We start from the raw sequence: 19,707 nt of genomic DNA, 5'->3' as shown, positions 1-19,707 counted from the left end.
TTTTGTACAAATACAAATGTGATGATTGATTTCTGTGCTGGTTTTATTGGTACTCGCTCATGGAAAACTGGGAACAGACACTCCCCCAGGTGAGCTGGAATTAGTTCATAGCCATTTGTTCTGTTTTCGGGAATGGCAGACCTCTGAGAGGAGAGGGGAAGGGGGAGGATCACGGAACACACAAATGAATTGTTTCATCCCTCGGTTTCGGTGCTCTGTGGGCAGAGCACCGCGGCCCTGGCAGCGCCAGCGCCCAGCGCGGTGGCGTTTGGCTGCACCAGTGACCCCTTTGGCTCTTGGCTGAGTTCCACAAGCGATGCTAATGTGCGCAGACACCAGCACGTGTTTAACGAGCCAGATTATTGCATCTGCAGCCAACGTCAGTGTGAGACCGCGGGGAACCAGCAGCTCCTGGGCGTTTGTTGAGGCTTGGGGCTTGGAGCCCGTTCCAGCTCTGCCGTGTCGTTGTCACTTCTGTCAGGTTCTCAGGTGCTCTTGGGGCTTTCACCAGTTAAGCCTCAGGGTGTCTGGGCAGGAGAAAAGGTTTAAAGCCTTAAAAGTTCCAAGTCATAGCTCCTCTGTGTCCGCCAGCCCTGCTCTGTGCCCCAGCTCCCCATGTCCCCCAGCCCCCCTGTGCCCCCCTGTGTCCGCCAGCCCCCCTGTGCCCCCCTGTGCCCCCCAGCTCCCCATGTCCCCCAGCCCCCCATGTCCCCCAGCCCCCCTGTGCCCCCTTGTGTCCGCCAGCCCCCCTGTGCCCCCCAGCTCCCCATGTCCCCCAGCCCCCCTGTGCCCCCCTGTGTCCCCCAGCCCCCCTGTGCCCCCCAGCTCCCTGTGCCCCTCCGTGTCCCCGTGTTCACCAGCCCCCCATGTCCCACCGTGTCCCTCAGCCCCCCTGTGTCCTCGTGTCCACCAGCTCCCCATGTCCCACCGTGTCCCCGAGCCCCGCTGTGCCCCCCAACCTCCCTGTGCCCCCCATCTCCCCGTGCCCCCCCATATCCCCCAGCCCCCCTGCGTCCCCCTGTGTCCCCCAGCTCCCCATGTCCCCCTGCCCCGCCGTGTCCGGGGCCATTCTCCCTCTTCGGGAAACACCTGCTCCTGGATGTGTTCTCGGTTTCATTGCTAACTGCACCAATAACCTCCAACACGCGTAAGCATTCCCAGCGCGGCCTCACTTTCTCCATTCCGCACCAAACCGCGTCCGGGTTTAAAACCCGCCGCGGTGGGCGGGGCGCCAAGGGGGCGGGGCCACCGCCCCCCTCCGGTCCCGCGGGCCCCGCCCCGCCGCACGTGCGCGGCAGCGCCGCTCCGGCGGGGCGGCGCCGTGACGTCACGCACCGGCGGCGGCCGCGCGCTCCGTGAGGTCATCGCGCGGCGCGGCCCCGGCGGCAGCATGGAGGAGGCGGCGGCGGCGGCGCCGCGGGTGGGAGCGTGGCTGCCGGTGCTGGTGGAGCAGATGGTGAACGACACGCTGGTGGTGACGCTGAGCTGCGGGGAGCGCCGCTTCACCGGCGTCCTGCTGGACTGCACCAAGAAGTACGGGCGGGGGGAAACGGGAGCGCGGCCCCGGGGCTAGCCGGGGGCAGCGGGGCCGGTCGGGGGGGCGCCGCGGCCCGGCAGGGCCGCGGCGCCCCCCCCGACCGGCCCCGCTGCCCCCGCTCGCCCTTTGTTCGCCCGGGGCGGCCCGGCGGGAACAAAGCGGCCCGGGGAGTGGGGGGGCGGGCGGTACCGGAGCCGGGAGCCCGGCGGGTTCGGTCGTTTCTTCCCCTCCCTCCCCTTCCCCGCCGGCCGCTCCGTCCCGGGGACGCTGGGGATGTCCCGCCCGGGCCCTGTCCCCACCGTGTCCCGGCTGCCCGGGGCTGTGTCCCCTCTGACCACGGCGAAGGGCATGAGAGGCCTGTTCTCCTCAAGGGCAGGGAAGCGCTCATGCCGTGGACGCTTTATTTCAGAGCGACGCTAACTTTTAAAGCGTTTTTAAACGCGCTGCTGGCAGGTACTGCCCTCCCAAGAGCTAAGAAGGCCGGCCAGCTTTTCCCCGGGCGGTGTTATAGTTGAGCGGGGTTCGGTTTCTGCCTGCTCAATAGGTGAATTGTCAGGTTGCGGCTGGGCAGGGGCACGGGCAGCTTCACCTATCTGGTTTTCTTCTTAGAAGATGTACGAAGCAAGACTTCTGAACTTAATTTTCATAGTTTGTTTAGTTTCACGTAGCTCTCCCAGCAAATTGGAGACAGATTTTCAGAAGTATTCAGGCATCTAACTCTGTTAAGCGTCTATAAACCTCGCCTGGTGTCTAGTTCCAGCCAAAACAGTGAGCGGTCGGCATCTCTTCAGTCAGTTCAGAAAACCAGCTGTTCCTATCTTTTCACATTCCAGTTCTCTTCCTCATTAGTGACAGCGTACACTTTTTTTACCCTTTTTTTTCCCCCCAGCCTTTCTCCCTCTCCCCTCCCTGGTGGACCATAGAAACGACCAGGCGGGTGTTTCCTCCCAGGCTTTAAGGTGCTTCTGGAGCCCATTGCTGCCCTGGCTCTGTTGCAGGTGACACTGATCTCTGCTGGGGAGGGAGGGTGGCAGGTGGCCCCAGTTGTCACCAGGGTGGGGTGCCCCTTCCACTGCTATCCTGTCGACTGAGAGATCTGCAGCGGGGATGCTGAGGCAGCGTCCTCCTCTCTGGCTTCAAGTGGAGCGGGGAAGGCAGAAAGAAGGGGTTTGTTGGTGTGATTTAGCTGGTGAGTAGGACAAGTGCCCCTGTCTCCTCCCGTCTGCCCCAGCGATTATTGACTCTAATGATCAGACTTTGCTGTGGCCAAAGATGAGCTGTGGGATGGGCTCAGCTTTCCGCTGAGGTTACGCAGGGTGGCATTGCTGCTCCCTCTCGTTGCCTTCAAAGAGGCTCAGATCTGCGAGCAGGAGAGGTCTGTAGCCCATTAGTAGGGTGGCAGTGCTGCTTCGGGTGGAGGAACGCAAAGACAAGCAGTTTGGCTTCCGTGTGCCACCTGGCAGCGCGCAGCAGTCCTGGCAGCGGGGAGCACGTCGCTGCAGGAGCCCGCGGGGACCTGCTGCGCTCCCGGGGGACCTGCTGCGCTCCTGTGAGTCCCCGCAGTGTGGGGGCCGGGGGGCTCCTCCCTCAGGTGCTGCGCAGAGCAATGCTGGGGCCACATCCCCTCCGTGGGGGCCGCAGCGCGGGCTGGCCCATGGTGACCGCGCTGAGCCTGTGACGTGGTGACCGACTCGTGGCTGGTCGAGAGGAAGGAAGTGTCACACGTGAGGGGAGCACCTGTCTCCTGGCAGACCTTGGTGGCTTCGGGGAGCAGGCTGGAAGCACCCTCTCCACTGCAGCCACCCCGAATGTGGCATGTGGAGTTTTAATGGAGGGAAGAGGAGATTTTGCCCACCACGTTAACAGGAGTTGTTCTGCTGGTGGTTGGAAGGTAAAGCCCGAGATGTGTCCCAAAGGCAGTAGGAATTTGTCAGCTTGGTGCTGAACTTTGAAGGCCTCAAACCAGAGACATGGCAGATGTTTTCCCTCTGCCTCCTCCCCGTTGCCCTGCCACTAGAGCTGTGATGGAACAGTGGTCACCGTGTGCTCTGTCCGTGCCACCCTGCCGCAGGGGACATGCGGGATGGTGGGATGGCACTGGCAGGAGAGGAGCAGCCAGGGGAGGTCATTATGTCTGTACAAAAGGAGGGGAGAACCCTAAAAGGAAGGGAAAGCCTGTATGGGGCTCTTCGGCTTTCTTTTGTGTGTTAAACTGCTTTTAGTGTTACATATAGCACAACTCTGTTTTGTTTTTCCAAAAACGTAGCAGCTCCTGTGGGGAGCTGGGCAGGAGGCATGCCAGGAGATCCCTTTGTCCAGGTGCCACCCTTGGACTCCCGTTACTTGAGGCACAAAGAAGCAGCCGCAGGTTTGAACCCAAACCCACCTGCCTGGGTTTGCAGGGGCTCAGCCTGCAGGCAGCTGGCGTGGGAGGCAGGAGTGGCTGCGGGCAGGAGCCTGCCTGCCCCCTGCCTGCCTGCCCCCTGCCTGCCTGCCTGCCCCCTGCCTGCCCCCTCCCTGCCTGCCCCCTGCCTTTGGGAGCAGGGCTGTGGTCAGACTCGTGCCCGGGTTTCGCAGTGGCTGTGGAAGATTTGGAGGAAGGGTTGCTGGGTTCCTGCAGACGTCTCGCTCTGCCCGCTGCCCAGGCAGCGCACGCAGCCAGCACCAGTGCTGGGCATCCAGTGACTGGCCGTCACTTGCTTCTAATGAATTCACTCTCTAGGCAGTAAGCTACATGGCATCCGTGCTGATGACGAGATTTAAATGCATTTTGACTGCAGTTATGGTGTTTTTGATAATAAGACTTGGCAATTTTGTTGCAGCTGAACTTATATTTAGTTGGTTTTTAATTATGCTTGAGTAGAAACCAGAGGATGGTGTCTTCTGTTCCAAGCAGAGGTTGGATAGAAGTAACTTGGTCCATTTGGCTACATCTGCCCCAGAAAGGGGGATTATGAACAGAGTGAAGTTTTATTCTGCAGTATTTCCTGATGCTTGTAATACCTGCATATGTGTTCATGCTCTAACCCAGAAACTCAGGCACCTTCATCTTAGTTGAATGGGTTTAAATACACGGAGTCAGTACTGACAGTAAGTGGATAGAAGAAATAGATCAACTACATCCAGATTTGTGCAAAAGCCTGGAGGGTGTAGGGCGGGCTAGTGAAATTGATATTTCTCCTTATGGTAGAAGTGAGCTGCTCCTGGGAAGTGAAGCGTGTCAAGTGAAATGTTTCTCCTGCTGCAGAGGGTGGAAAGACACCGGAGCGAAGTCCTCTTAAGAGGAGCTGTGCCCACGCGAAGGCGGCTGCAGGCTGGGAGGGTGGGCACCCAGGGTGCTTTTGTAGCATGTCTAAACGCTGCTGGTTAAAGTGGCTTAGCAGCCCCTGTGCTTGTCAGGAGCCGCCCGTGCGGTGCAGGCGTGTGCCCATGTCCCCGCGGACGGTGTCCCCTGGGGTGCTCCCGGTCCCCCTGTGGTCGGTGACCCTGGCCCACGTCTCGCTGCATACAATAACCAAAATGTATTGCCAGAGCTTTGGAAATGATATCACTTTGAGTTGTTCTATGAATGATGCTGACATCTTTGGCTGTACAAACTGTGCTTGCTTTGGTTGTCGTTTGAAAGACACCTACATCCTCAGTTGTCTGTTTAAAAAAACCCAACAACTCTTGGAACAAAAACATTTTGTTCCAAATTATGTGGTTTCAACAGCTTAATCCTCTTGACTCACTAGCATTTGAACTTGGAGCTTCCCAGTTAAACTAAAGTGCCATCTAAACAGCAAGTTCTTGCCTTCTTACTCTGAATAATGGGAAGGGACTTTTCAAAGTCCAGGTAACTCAGTGGTTCTTTTTATTTCAGAGAAGGGCAGGGACTTGGTACCAGGATCAGCCAAATTCCTGCTTGCTTAGTTTTTGTAAGCTTTCTTTTTAAACTTGGTGGGAACCTTCATGGAAATCGGGTAAGGGAGATGCAGTCTGTGGTCGTCTGAGAAGAGGGGAATGAAGCCAGTGGGTCAGAGCTGTGTTAAATGACATCCATGTTCCCCAGTCTCCTGTGAGATGCTTAAAAAGCTCCGTTCTTTTTTCTCTCTGATCTCGGATGGTTCCTGACCTTCGCACGAGGGTTGCCAACGTCCTGCTCTGTAGCACCACCAAGAAACTCCTCCCTTGCTCGAGAAAGGGCCTTCCCAGGGCTTGGAGAGAAAGTGCAGGCTGCTGAGTGGGGAATGGGGAATGTAGCATCTGAAGCTAAAACTAGAGTTTGGTCTGTAACTGCTCTGCATGTCTTTGTGGATTCTTCATGGCTCACCCATACAGCATTTTGTTATCATTAAAAATGCTGAGACTTCACTGATGGTGCGCTCTCTACAGAGGTATCTCTGGAGAGTGAAAACAGCGAGCATTGTGCATTCTGAGTCATTGTTTCAGGGCAAATATTTTTCCAAGTGCTGTGTTAGCATAGTATTTCTATGTCAGGCCAAGGGCATAAATTCTGGTGCAGAAACTCAGAGACGTGAATTGCAGTTGTGAGTTCCAGTGTTAACAGAGGATTTGCTTTTGCCAGTATCTCTGCAAGATATTGTATCCAGACATTGGTTGCCTGAGACTTGGCACTGAACAGTAGTACATCGTCATTCGTGATCTTGCTATTCCAAAGTAGTAGTGTATTCCTTGTTTTAACAAATAGTCATGCGGGGATAGCCGAGGGGCAGGGGAGCAGAGCTCTGTACGGGTGAACCTGCGGCTTGAACGTGGAGTTACCCACCAGCTCAGGTTGTTCAGGTGTTGAGTGAGAAGCTGAACAATCAGCCAGGCAGGGACGGTGTGAAGAAGGGCAGTTACCAGCTCCCGGAAGGCTCGTGTGATCCGTATCGCAGCCCTCCTGGCTTTGCCAGCCTGTCGATAAAATAAAGTGCTTTGCGTGATAAAACTTAAAAGTTCTTAGAACAAAACTTTGCGCACAGAGTTCATGGAAATAGAGGTTTTGATCTCTGTGCCTTTTCTGGCAGAAGAGTAGGACACTTTGCATAAATTTTGGAATGCTGCCTTGCCTTAGAAGTGAGGGGAAAATGTTGTGTTCTTAGTATGTGGAAATTGTGGAAGTGGGGGGCGGGGTGTTTAGTTTGGTTTTTTTTGGTGGTGTGTTTTGGGGTTTTTTGTTTGTTTGTTTTGTTTTAAAGAAACTAGCATGTTTGTTACACAGTGTCTTGCCAGAGAAGCACCTTTCAAGCCTCCTGACATTCTTCCTCCCTGTCCTTCTCGCCCCGTTTCAGATCCGGGTTGTTCTGCCTCCCGTCCTCCCTCCCCAAGCATGAGGACCCTCCTGCCCAGGTCTGCGCTAACGGAGCTGCCAACGGTGGAGATGCTGCAATGGGCGAGATGGAGCCACCCGGTGAAAAGCCTCCCAAGGGACACGGCGACGAGCAGGTGCCCCCCCTCCTGCCGGCCCCCCCGCCCGGCAGCCTCCCCCCGTACCCTCCGTACTTCGAGGGCGCTCCCTTCCCGCAGCCGCTCTGGCTCCGGCACACCTACCACCAGTGGGTTCCTCAGCCGCCGCCACGGACTATAAAGAGGACGAGGAGGCGTTTGGCACGGAACAGGGACCCGGGCAGGCTCATCATGAGCACCATCAGGCTGCGGCCACGGCAGGTGCTCTGCGAGAAGTGTAAAAACACGCTGAACCCCGAGGATGCCAACGCCACTCGGCAGAACGCTAAAACCAGGAGGAAACTGAGCATTCAGGACAAGGAGCAGAAAAAGCACAGTGACGCTGACTACGCAGAGAAAAGGAACAAAAGAGAAAAGAGAGAGGATGACAGATTTACTGGGGAACTAGTGCATCGAACGCCAGTTATAAAGATATCCTACAGTACTCCACAAGGGAAAGGCGAAGTGGTAAAAATCCCTTCCCGGGTGCACGGCTCAGTCAAACCGTTTTGTCCAGAGCGAATACTGCAGAATGGAGGGGAGGACCAAGAGGAGGCCAGAGACTCTGAGCGGTGCCGAGAGCCCAGATGTCCGCTGGACAAGTCCGCAGGCAGCCAGCTCGCTTCCATTCCTAAACTGAAGCTCACGCGGCCCGTGCATTCCAGTGCAGATGTCCCGCCCCCAAAGATACGGCTGAAGCCCCACCGCATAAATGATGGTCAGAGTGTTTCAATTTATAAGGCAGAACTTATCGATGAGATAAATGTCCTTCAGAACAGCAGGGAGCCCAATCCTGGCGCGTTTTACAATGATGAATCCACAGACAGAAGTTTGGCTGAGATATCTTCAGGGAGTTCAGGTGAAGATGAGGACTTTAAAAGATTTCCCCAAGGTAAAGATGGACATGATAACTTGGCTTTCCTTATGAATTATCGTAAGAGAAAAGCAGATTCTTCTAGTTTATCGGTGTGTAGTAATGACAGTCTAGATGAATCCAAATCTTCTAGTTCAGAAGTAACATCACCAGAAATGTGTGACTTTTTGCCTGGTGATGATGTGTCCGTCTCTTCATCTTCAAAAGATGAGCGTAAAATTGTGCCACCACTAACAGTTAGACTGCATACCCAAAGTGTGTCTAAATGTGTCACAGAAGATGGAAGAACTGTTTCAGTGGGGGACATAGTTTGGGGTAAAATTCATGGTTTTCCATGGTGGCCAGCACGCGTTCTTGACATAAACCTTAGCCAGAAGGAAAACGGGGAACCTTCGTGGCGAGAAGCTAAAGTATCATGGTTTGGCTCTCCAACGACTTCATTCTTATCTGTTTCAAAACTCGCTCCTTTCTCTGAATTTTTCAAACTGAGATTTAATCGCAAGAAGAAAGGGATGTATCGGAAAGCAATCACAGAAGCTGCGAAGGCAGTAGAGCATCTGACTCCAGAAATAAGAGATCTCTTAACACAGTTTGAGACATAACTTTGCCTCCAGTATCAGGTGAGTGCTTGCTGGACTAATGCTTCCCATGGAAAAACTCCTTGTGTTTCTTAACCTACAATCCACTGCTTGTCTGCATTTGTTTTTCATAGAAAACAAAGTCGCTGGCTGTTGGTTGGTGGTGGTAATTTCAGAGGTGGTAGGAACCTTTAGTTCCAAACCTTTGGGGGCACCATGGGAGTGGAGCCTCTGCTCCCAGGGGGGAGTACAAAGCAGTTGGCATCGTCAGGAAACAAGCACCGCTTGTTCCAAGAGGTAATAAAATTGTAGTTGCATATTAGCCCCGTTTACGGTGAGGATGTCGCGAGTATTGAGGGCACTTCATTTGCGTCAAAGCTGATCCTGTGCGACTGGAGAGCTAATGGCTCCTAGACTTTGAGTTTCTTTGAAATATCTTTTGGTTCAGAGAACTAAAACTCTTCTTGGAATTGAGATTATTATATCTAGGTGCTGATGGCCAGCAGTTACCCCTGACAGTGAAGGGCCCTTGGAGGCCCTTTGCTCCCCTGCAGTTCCTCTAACCCCTCTGCTGTGGATTTCTTAGAAAGTCACTTTCAAAATGATTGTACCGAAAACTAACTTTAACTGAGGGCCAGTATTGCAACATTTCTCACAGCACTTGGCGTTTGGCTTGTTTCTGAGTTGTCACTGTGATGCTGGGGAATGGCCTGGATCATCAAATGAAATTCTTTGGGTTTCGCCTGAAACCTCTTTGTTCAAAGACATAAGGTTGGGAACATAAATGTGGGAGCTGGTTCTTTGTAACTCTTCCACATTTTGCTTTTACTGGTTGCAAACAACTTTGCCCAGGATGAAAGTTTAGTACATAAAAATACAGGATGTGGTGTGACTGGGAATAGAAATTCCACCTGTAATTTCAGTTGGTGCTTCCCACTGCGCTGCCCTCAGTTAGGTCCATGGGAAAATCCAGCAACTGGAATAAGATGTAGAATCATTTCACAACCTTCCAGTCGTCACTATCTAGACAAGACCTCATCTGTGATACAGTGAAACAAGGGGAGGGATTAACTATTTGTTGGAAAACCGTAACGAATCATTAGGAAGAGTCTTGTCGAAGGTCTTGCTCTCTACACTGTGGCTCATCATGTTGTCCCCTGAATTTTTCTGCTCTTTTTCATGCTAGCGGGACTGTGTGTACACAAGCCAATACTCCTGCTGTAGACTGACCGTTCTTCTCTGTCTGAGCTGTTATGCAGTGGGACTGCGATGCTCAGTGCCCATGTAATGCTGAGGGGGGAAAAAAGACTTTATTTTTGTGCCCTCTGTCATGGGACTTCACGAGTTGCTTGAGTGTGATGAAGGACTTGCTTTGTTGAGTTGCTTCATCTCAGCAAGCCTGGCTGGAGTAAATAATTGGAGTGTGGCATGTTTGTCCTGGGTGCTCAGGGTGTCTGGACGACTGGACGCTTGTTCAAGTAGAAATGTATAACTGCAGCAGCAGCAGCATTTAAGCTTCATCCTTGATCTCGGCCCTTCAAATGCTACTTAACTCTGGCTAAAGACTTTATTATGTCAAGAGCATTTGGATTGGACCCAAATTTCTGTTAGCTAGATCTGGAGTATAAATAAACCTGGTGCCCAGAATACGCTGTCCTCCCCAGTGAAAGAGTCGTGGTCACAATCCATCGCTCCTGTACGAAGGGTGTTCTATTTAAAGGAGCAGCAAAGCTTCATCCTTCTCGTGAGCTGTCTCGTGTGTGCAGCCTGGGACAGCTTTGGCACAGCCGTGGCTATTGCAGACCTGCTGGGTATCTGAGCTGGAGGTACAGAAGGGATGGAGCAGGCCTGGAAACTGGAGGAAAGAAGAAACTGTTGAGAATGATAAGAAGACAATTATGGGATGGCCTGGATTAGGTCAGACCCTTCCTTCCCTCTGTACTCTTTGGCCAGGCCTCTGCGTGTATGTATGGGTATATAGATATATTTACGTGTATCGCCATTTCATTGGCCTTCAGCTGGCTGTCCCCCTTACGTATTTAAGGTGAGCTGCCAACCCAGCCTGCCTGACTGGACATGATATAATAGCTGGATAAACAGCTGCGGTTGCCCAAAACTAGAAAAGCAGAACAAAACTTCCCATGTTCCATGTGTCACATGTACTGAGATTCCCTAACAGACCAGCGTGTCTAGTGTTTTGGTATGTCCTTTGTAAAACAATTTGTTATTTCAGAGACTTGCCCTGTATCTAATTCCTTTCAGGAGGAATTAATTTTATCGCTTTCCTTGAATTCTCCTAAGGTGGAACTGAAACATTTCGAGCAGTTGCTCATGGACTGTTCTTTCCTGAAGAGTGTAACTGAAGTTTTCACTAATGTTTGTGATTCCTGAGTCCTAGGGCCACAGTGGCACTTGAGCTACAGTTAAATATCTGAAAGCTCTGAGGCCTTTTCAAGGCAGAACAACTGTCTGTCTGTTAAAGCAGTTTCTAGGGGCAGGCATCTAATGGTAACTTGGCCGCTGTGAAATCCATGATGCGGTGACTTCGCGGGGAGCCGCACAAGGGCTTGTTATCATCAGCGCAGGCCGAGAGCAGGAGCCCAGGAGGTGTCTGCAGCAGCAGCACTTTGCCAACGCTGCTTGTGCTGCTCCTGGGCACGGCAGAAGTTTGTGGCTGTTGTCCTTTTCTGTCTCCTGGCAAGTGACACTGTTCTGCAAAGCATGGTGGGGAATTACTGGAAAAAATGTACAAACAATTCAGGTAATTTGTGAATGTATGTAAAACTGGAAGCAATTGCATTTAAAAAAAAAATGGTTTGGGTTTGGTTTGGGTTGGAAAAGCTACCATGAGCATTTTATGGTTTTATTATTCTGTCCTTTTTTTTTTTTTTTTTCCTGCCTGTTAAAACAAGGTTTCTGAAAAAACAACAGGCAGACTAGAAGTAAAATTTGTACGACACTTGGTTTAGAGGAGGGCCAGGAGAAAAACACCCACTCAGCATCCTGTCCTGCCACTTTGTGGCTGTGTGTCCTGCACAGAGCCCTGCGCACGCTGCCGTGCTGCACAGCGCGCTGGTGATTCCCGTCTGGTGTTACAGCACCAGACATCGGCTCACCTTCGCTTGCGGTGCTGTTGTGACTCCGTTGCTGGCAGCAGGAGCTGTGACCAGCTCTGGCCCCATGCTGGAGCTGGGGTGAGACCTGAGGAGACCTCATCTGGAATATTGTGTCCAGTTCTGGGCCCCTCAGCTCCAGCAGGACAGGGAACTGCTGGAGAGAGTCCAGCGCAGCCACCAAGATGCTGGAGGGAGTGGAGCATCTCCCGTGTGAGGAAAGGCTGAGGAGCTGGGGCTCTGAGCTGGAGAAGAGGAGGCTGAGGGGTGACTCGTTCATGGGGATCAATATGGAAAGGGGAAGTGTCAGGAGGATGGAGCCAGGCTCTTCTGGGTGACAACCAACAGTAAGACAAGGGGTAATGGGTTCAAGCTGGAACACGAGAGGTTCCACTTACATTTGAGAAGAAACTTGTTCCCAATGAGGGTGGCAGAGCCTGGCCCAGGCTGCCCAGGGAGGTTGTGGAGTCTCCTTCTCTGCAGACATTCCAACCCGCCTGGACACCTTCCTGTGGAACCTCCTCTGGGTGTTCCTGCTCCGGCGGGGGATTGGGCTGGGTGAGCTTTCGAGGTCCCTTCCAGTCCCTGACATTCTGGGATTCTGGGGTTTTGGGGGCTTTGCTGCAGTGTCCCGTGCCCGGCTACCGCGGTGAGGCTGTGCTGCGGGCCTGGATGGACGCTCGTCGTCCGTCACCCGCTGTGGCTGCAGGACCCCTGTCTGCAGGGCGGCTCCAGGGTCGGCAGGGTGTCCGAGCGCTGGCTGCCCGCGGTGCCGCCGGTGCTGGGCAGGGCCAGGAGCCGCGTGCGGGACCTGCCCCCAGCGCTGGCCCTGCGGTGTTCCGCGCTCCCACCTCGGCTTTTGTTCTTGGGAACGAGACAATCTCTGGTGCTTTTGCATTTTGCTTTGTGTTCACTTCCATGATCGTGTCATATTTAAACTTGAAGCTGCATGAATGTAAAATTCCTCAAGTCAAGCAACTGCTCTTCCCTTGTCCTTTGCAGTGAGGAGCACCCCAGCTTATTTCTGGTTTTATGGCAGGGTTTGCTGGCATACCTGGGCATTGCGTTCGGCTGCCAGAGGTGCAATGGAAGGATGAGCGATGCAGCGTGCTGAGCGTGCTCCTGGTCTGGAGGGGACCCTGCACAGGGCAGGGACAGACCCGTCGGGCTGGTGTCACACACGGGGTGTTGGGGACAAGCAGGACAGGGCCGCAGCTCCAGTGCTGGAGGGAAGGAGACCTGTGTTTGCAAGGCTGCCCTGTCCCTGCTCCAGGAACACGTCGCATGGTGGGATCGGGGATTTTCAGTGGCCCCGCTGCATGGTGAGCGTTGGTCTGTGCGGGGCCGGGGCGCTGGGCAGGCTGGGCAAACCCCGCACTGCCGCAGGGACGGGTTTGTTCTGCTCTGTCATTCTCCTGGATGGCTCCTCATGGCACATCTCCCCTCCCTGCCCACAGCCCTTTCATGCACTAAAACTTCCTATAAAAACTGCTTGTACATTTTCATATACATCTCTGCATGAAACAAGTTTACAATATGTATATTCATTTGCTTTTTCAGTCTGGAAAATCCTTTCATCATCTTCTCTCTCTTTATCCCCTCTACCCCCAAGCTGTGGCTGCAGAGCCATTAAACTTGAAAATGCTGGCTTTTGAAGGTTTAATTTTACTGCTGTTAGCTTAATAGGCCCTCAGTATCAGTACCTTTAACCATTCATCACAAAAAGCACACTGCTACTATGTACAGCAAAATCAAAGCTTATTGCATACTTGCTATATATAGTAAGCTCTAACGTAAAATTCGGAACACTGGGTTATGACTTCATCTCCAAAGATGTTCAGGGCTTTGTATGTGCATGTAGCCGGTACCTCTTGCCAGCAGTTTATGAAGCAACATAAATCACTCTTCTTTTTTTCCTTTTACCTCTTGTACCAGTGGCATGAAGATGTTATATAACTTTATATAAAGTTGTGGTGTTGATTGCTGTGATAGCTAAATTTTTAAAAACACCTGCCTGGTCACATTAAATATTTCAGCCCAGAAGATGAATGCTTGAGATTTTTCTTGGCGTGGTTTCTAGGTGGTTCAGTCAACTAAAACGAAGCATCCAGCTTAATTACTGTTTCTCAGTCTTCCCCCAAACAGCTTGGAGTCAGCGTCTCAGAATACGAATACTAAGTGGGAGAACGAGTCTAAAGCAGACGGCACTGCATACTTGTGTGCCCCAGCGCTGGGTGCTGGAGCTGCACTGGAGCATCCTGCTGATCTCCCTGTCCCCGAAAACGCCTGCGCTTTTGGCTCGTGACCACTGCAACTGCCTTTGGAGACATCTCGATCCACACTGTTTCTCCCTGTTTGTACCATATGTTGTCCCTCTGTTCCTTGGCGTATTTTTTGGAAATGCCAGCAGGCCATACATTGTGCTATTTCTAACTGCACACGAGCTGCGCAGATGCCCAAGAACGTGATCTGCCTACGTGAGCTGTAACTTCAGCTGCCGAAGGAGATTTGTGTGAGCCGAAGGGCTTAGCAGCTCCCTGGGAAGCAGAGTGAGCTGCTCCGTGACCTGGGGGTGTCCCAGCCCCACCTGCGGCCCTGGGCATCTGCAGGTTGTGCTGGCCCAGCATACCTGCGCTGAGCAGGGCTGGCTGTCCCCCTGCAGTGTCCCCACTGCTGTGGCTCGGCAGTGGCTGGAGCCGTGCCGGGGCAGGGTCTGTGCCGGGGCGGGTGCTTTTGGTGCAGCCTGCGGGGTCCAGGCTCCGCAGAGCAGCCCTGTCCCCAGCGCCACTGCCTGGGGCAGGAGAGATGGACTGCGTGCTGAGGAGCAGTGCCTGGAAACTTGTTTCTTTTAAAGCTTTTACAAATAATGTAAAAATAAGCCTTCTGTAGCTTTTCCTGAATTGCATTTATTTATTTGTTTAATTTGTGAACTGAAATGAGGTGTCTGAAACTGCAGCTGCAGTTCCCCTTTGCACGCCAAGCAGGGTGCATGGCAGGGCCCTGGGGCTGCACTGGGCTGTACTGGGCCACACTGGGCAGTGAGGGGTGAACCCTTCCCGAGGGAGTCCTCTTGCCTCTCTGGGTAACGCTCAAAAGTTCTTCCTATTTCTCTTGCGGTTAAGCAGATATTTGCAGTCTTTAGCACTGCCAGGTTGCATGCACAGAAAGGCCACTTTGGGCCAAGAAGGAACAGGGGATTTTTGGGAGCTTGAGGATAGCTCTGTGTAGAGGAGGGTGCTTTTTACTCTGGAGAAGAGATCAACAAGGTCCTCCTGCAACAGCCATGTGTTGTTAATGGCAAAATCAGCTGCTGGGCTCCTGAAGCCTGGTGACACAGCGGGTGACACAGGTGTTTCCCGTGTTAATGCTTAGGTATGAAAGGTAGGGCTTTGAATCCAAAAATTGATGTGAAGATTCTTAAGTGTTGAAAAACTTGCAAATCGTTGTCTTTCAGCCTTTATACATGTTTTATCCGTAAGTACCCATCACTGACACTGGGATCAAGGTGAATGGGAGTGTGTGGGCTGAGTGACAAACTCATAACTTCTGCCCCCTGAAAGACTTAAGGAAGCTGTTTGCCTGTATCTTGCAAACTAGATGAGGATGAGCTGGTGCCTGGTTGATTTTTTTAAAAAATCTGCTTGATGTATGTGTTTTGCACTCTGTATATACCTTTACAGAATATACGGGTTTTGCATTAGCTAGGTTAGGAACTCTCACACATCGTGAGATTACATACATCTGGAATAGGTTTCTCGTGTCTGGCAGTGATAACAGAGATGGGGCTTAATACCTCTAGTTCTGGAGCGGTTGTGCTTTTCATTCCTGCAGTCTCTGCACCCAAGGACTGTGTCCCTGTGTCCCCACTGTCCTGGTGCCGTGGACAGCAGGAGGCTCCTGGTGCTCTGGTCCCCACAGATGCGTGGGGATGGAAGGTCCATGTGTGGCCTGTGCAAGCGAACATACCTGCTCTGGCCTCCGCAGAGGGTCACAAACACTCTGCATCTCGTGCCCCAGCCTTTCCCACGCACACCTGTCAGCCGCCCTGCGTTAGTCGTGTCATCATCTCTTGGGCATGGGGCGTGTGTGTCTCTCTGGAAGGGAGGAGCAGGGCATTTTTTTAATGAAGGCTTTTTTTCATTAACTTGATTAGTTTTTGAAGTAGTGAATGCCTTTAACTGTAGTACCAGTTCCTGTTTAATCTGCATTAGATTCTTGCTATTGTTGGATCAGACAGACTTGTTTTCTTTATGAAGCATATTTCCTCTGTCCTGTCTGCAGACAAAGAAATGAGCTGTAGCAAAATTACTGGTTTAACTTCCCTTGTGAATGATGACTTGCTCTATTTTGACTCAAGCCAATAACTTGAGCCTTTTCATGCAGGAGGAAACCTTTTGTAAAAGCAGAAAACCCTCGAACCTGATACAGGATTTTTCATGGAGATGCTCGGATGACCCAGTTTACTATTGGAGAACGTAGCTGGCAGCCCGTTCCAGTCAGCTGGGTGCTGATGCCTCAAGAGCTAGAGACAGTTCCAAGACCCCGTTGTGGGCCTTGGGTGGAGAAAACGAGCGTGCTTCTTGCTGCTGCCACTTCCCAGCCTGCCAGGACATGTGGGGTAAGAGGGTTTCAGCTCCAGGCGCTCCAGAGGGACCATCTGCAGGAGGTGGGTTCCTGCCTCCGGTTCGGGCACGTGTGTCCCTTGGCCTTCACCTGGAGCTGCTCTGAGCGTGTGCTGAGGGTGGCACAGCCCTGTACGCCCCGGAGCCCCGTCGGTGCAGCCCCTAAAGGCACAGGGTCGGGGTGCTCCCCATGCTGCAGAGGGGTGCTAGGCATGTCCTGCGCTTGTCCCACCTGAAGGGTCAAGGCGCAAAACCCTGAGCAGGGTCCCCACACATCGATGCATCGGGATGCAGTCATCTTGGAAGATAAATCAGCTTTCTGCACTCTGCAGCTGTTAAATCTGAATTTCTGAATGACTTTATTTGATCCAAAGCTTCATTTTTTTATTATGAATAAGCACTTGGCTTCAGGAGAGCTTTCTTGGCTTTCCTTTCAACATACAGCTCAGCACACAGGCTGTGAGATCATGCCATTGTCCTGAGTCAGTCTGTTAAGTATTCGTTACTTATACGTGTATCGAGGCCACAGTGATGTCCAGAATGTGATGTTTGAGCTGCTGAGCCGTCTTGAAGATTTTCATGTTTGGTTTTTTTTCTTAACAGAAATCTCTGAAGTTTTCCAGTGACGAAGGGAGTGACTGTCGCTGTGTTTGCTCCTCTTGAGCACACGCTGAAAGCTCCTGGGTGTGCTCAGGGATGTGTAAAACAGCCACTGAGCTGTGGCAGGAGGTGGCCCTGTCCCCTGGCCAGGGCTGCGGAGCTGTGTGTCCAGGCCTGGTCCCATCCCTGGTGCAGGCAGGAGCCTTCGCTGGGAGGTGGTTTGGCTTTGTGCTGCTGCTGCTGCGCTTCCTTCCTCCCAGTGTGAAAATCGCAGAGAATCAAACCGGCCTGGGGGCTTGCTCTGACCTGCTCAACCAGGAAATGCATTTTTTCCTGTTTAGACCAAATATCGTCAGTCTGTAATCTGTCTCTAAAGGGTCAGTTTTTTGCAAAAGCCATTTGAGGGGTATTCTGCCAAGTCTGTGGACCTCACTAAGGCTTTGGTAGGTGTAAGATAATAAGCCTGCAAATGAGTTTGTTCTGTTTTCTTGAAAATCTCAGCATTCATCAGAAAGCAAATGAATAGATTGTCCTGCAAGGTTAAGTACAAACACTGTTGACTGCACGTAACAGGGCCTCGTCGTGAGACATCCCAGTTTCTTAGGAGCAGGATGATTTCTGCTAAATACTGCATGAGTTCATGAAACCTGATCGTAGGCCTCTGGAGTACAGGTTTTAGGGCAGATGTTCGTGGTGTACTGGGTCGGCTCTTTGAAGCCTCCATGGTACGGGCAGTGCTGAGGATCATCCTGGATGCCAGGTCTGGGCAGAGCCTGTCACTGTGGGTTCCGTGCCCGCACAAGAGGTGCTGCTGCCTTTCCAGCAGTGGTGGGAGTGGGATCATCCTCCTGCACTCAGTGACGGTGTTCTTGGATTATTCTGCCCTGTCCTTGTTAAGTCACAAACCTCAACCGCGAGGGGTTTTAAAAGGTCTTTGATCTTTTGCTTTGTAGCATTAATCCTGTTTGTCAGGAACAGGGATGCGAGCATGCGTGTCCTGTGGTTTTGGCTGTTCCACGTTAGTTGATTTGGCACGGGCATGTGTTAGGGCTGGTCCCAACCTGAATTGTGTTTGAAGGGTGGTGCAGGGATGCTTTTGTGATTGAAACATGTAAGAGTAGATCTCCATGCCTTTTCTTGATTTCTGTATCACTGAGTTGTTTCGCATGTCTTCTGGTTTCTTCACTTGATCTTGAAGACAAATGGATGCTCCCTCTGAACTCTTTCAAGGCTTCCACTCGGTACCCTGACTTACAGGGCCAGTGCAAGTCCCTCTTGCACATAGGTGTACAGGTGAGGACTCCTCTCTTTGGGAGCTGTTTGCTTTGACAGGCACGTCCTTCTCCAGTGGATGTGTCTTGTCAGGCCTGTCATCTGCCCTCAGCCGCGGTGGCTGCTGAGAGCAGCAGCGTAACACATCGAGCGTGGGCAGCTCCATGGCCTTTTGGCAGAGCTCTGGTTTGCACTTCTGAACTCGGAGTGAGCATCTCATGTGCTCTGGTTGCCCAGAGGCTGCTTAGTTGGGGCTCGGTGCGCTCTGTCACAGCCACTGCGGTCGGCCGCGTGGTCCTGTGGGGGGGACAGCCCGTCCAAGGGCTCTGCAGCGCTGCCAGGACACGTCCTCGCTGCTGGAACCAGGGCTGCGGGGTGGGCAGGGAGCCCGCGGGGGTCCCACGGCACGGGGGCTCTGGAGGCCGAGCCAGAAGGTGGGGTGGCTGCTCTGCTCCCTCACTAGCACAAGACGGGCACTGCGGCAGTGGTCCGTGTCTTGAGCAGTTTCAGGGCCTCAGGAAAGCTGTGTGGCTTGCTCTAGAGGGGAAAATAATCCCATTTTATAGATTGCATTTGAAAAGTGGAGGCAGATGTTCTTCACGTGGTGCTCTCCGCAGGGACTCGTGGCAGATTAACCTACAGTAACCCACCTCAAACAGGGACTTAAAGTCTTTAAGCCAGAGACCAAAGATTTATCATTGTCACTGAAATTCATGGCATGTGTCTGTGTTGGAGAAAATTCCTGCTCTTACTTTGGGTCCGTTAACTTGACGAGTTTCCTCCAAAGCCATAGTTGCTGCCACTGGTTTTCCCTGCCGGGAGCAGGAGAATTCCTGGCTATATTTAGAGGAAAGCGGAGCGTGCGCCTCGCTGCTCATGCCAGCCCGTTCCCTGCCGCCTGCTGTAACCTCTCCCTCTCTCGCTTCCTTCAAGGTAACCGAAGAGAAGAGCACAGCTGTTGTAGAGGGTCCCGGAGGCGGTAACCACCCTGACGTCTCCCCAGGAGAGGCTGGCGGCTGCCGCGGCACGGCGGGAGGATGAGTTTCCTTGTCAGCTTGCACTACTTTCCATCTGGGACAGGTGACGGGCACCGGGACGCGGAGTTAGGAGGCTCTTCTGGCGTGAGGCTGGCAGGAAGGTCTTAACAATACCTTACCCTAGAACGAGAATTCGACAAGTCATACAGCAATGAACTAGGAGAACAGCAAACCCACAACTTGGAATGTATTTATTACTTAAAAGTTAGGTATTCTTGATAAAATCTCAAAAATTATTGCTGCTGCTTATTTTACTTACAGATTTCACACACTTGTTAATTTTAAAGCTACCAAACTTTTACTCAGTACTGTACTCTGAGAAATGTAATTGGAGCAAGACATGCAATAGAATGAAGTCATTGTAGTGTCTTAAGTACAATGAACTCACTTTTGTGTCTATTAAAACTTGGAAAATGTGCAACACACAGCTATGTGGCTATCATTGCGTGTGTTAAAGCTTTTTCGTGTTTTCCGTGAACGAGCAGTCACCTGGTAACTTGGATGTGTTTGTGTCCTGGGCGAGTGCTTTCTGAGGTCACCTGGGAGAGCAGTATCTTGCTGGTGCTGCTTGCGCAGAGGTGGGTGCCGAGTCCAGCTGCTCCGACTGGAGAGAGAATTCACGTTTTGGACTAACTTTTGAGTTC

General features: G+C 52.4%; 1 protein-coding gene across 1 annotated transcript; it reads left to right on the top strand.

The window, feature by feature from the left end:
* Nucleotides 1-1,367: 1,367 nt before the first annotated feature.
* On the top strand, nt 1,368-19,476 carry PWWP2B (PWWP domain containing 2B). Its single transcript, XM_065639116.1, has 3 exons — nt 1,368-1,533; nt 6,814-8,461; nt 18,960-19,476. Exons 1-2 carry the CDS (start codon nt 1,391-1,393, stop codon nt 8,441-8,443), a joined length of 1,773 nt encoding a protein of 590 aa, XP_065495188.1. The 5' UTR covers nt 1,368-1,390; the 3' UTR covers nt 8,444-8,461; nt 18,960-19,476.
* Nucleotides 19,477-19,707: the final 231 nt, after the last annotated feature.

The sequence above is a fragment of the Caloenas nicobarica genome, chromosome 7 (assembly GCF_036013445.1).
Source record: "Caloenas nicobarica isolate bCalNic1 chromosome 7, bCalNic1.hap1, whole genome shotgun sequence".
NCBI lineage: Eukaryota > Metazoa > Chordata > Aves > Columbiformes > Columbidae > Caloenas > Caloenas nicobarica.
The sequence above is the reverse complement of the archived record's forward strand: the minus strand, read 5'-3'. Positions and strand labels throughout refer to the sequence as shown.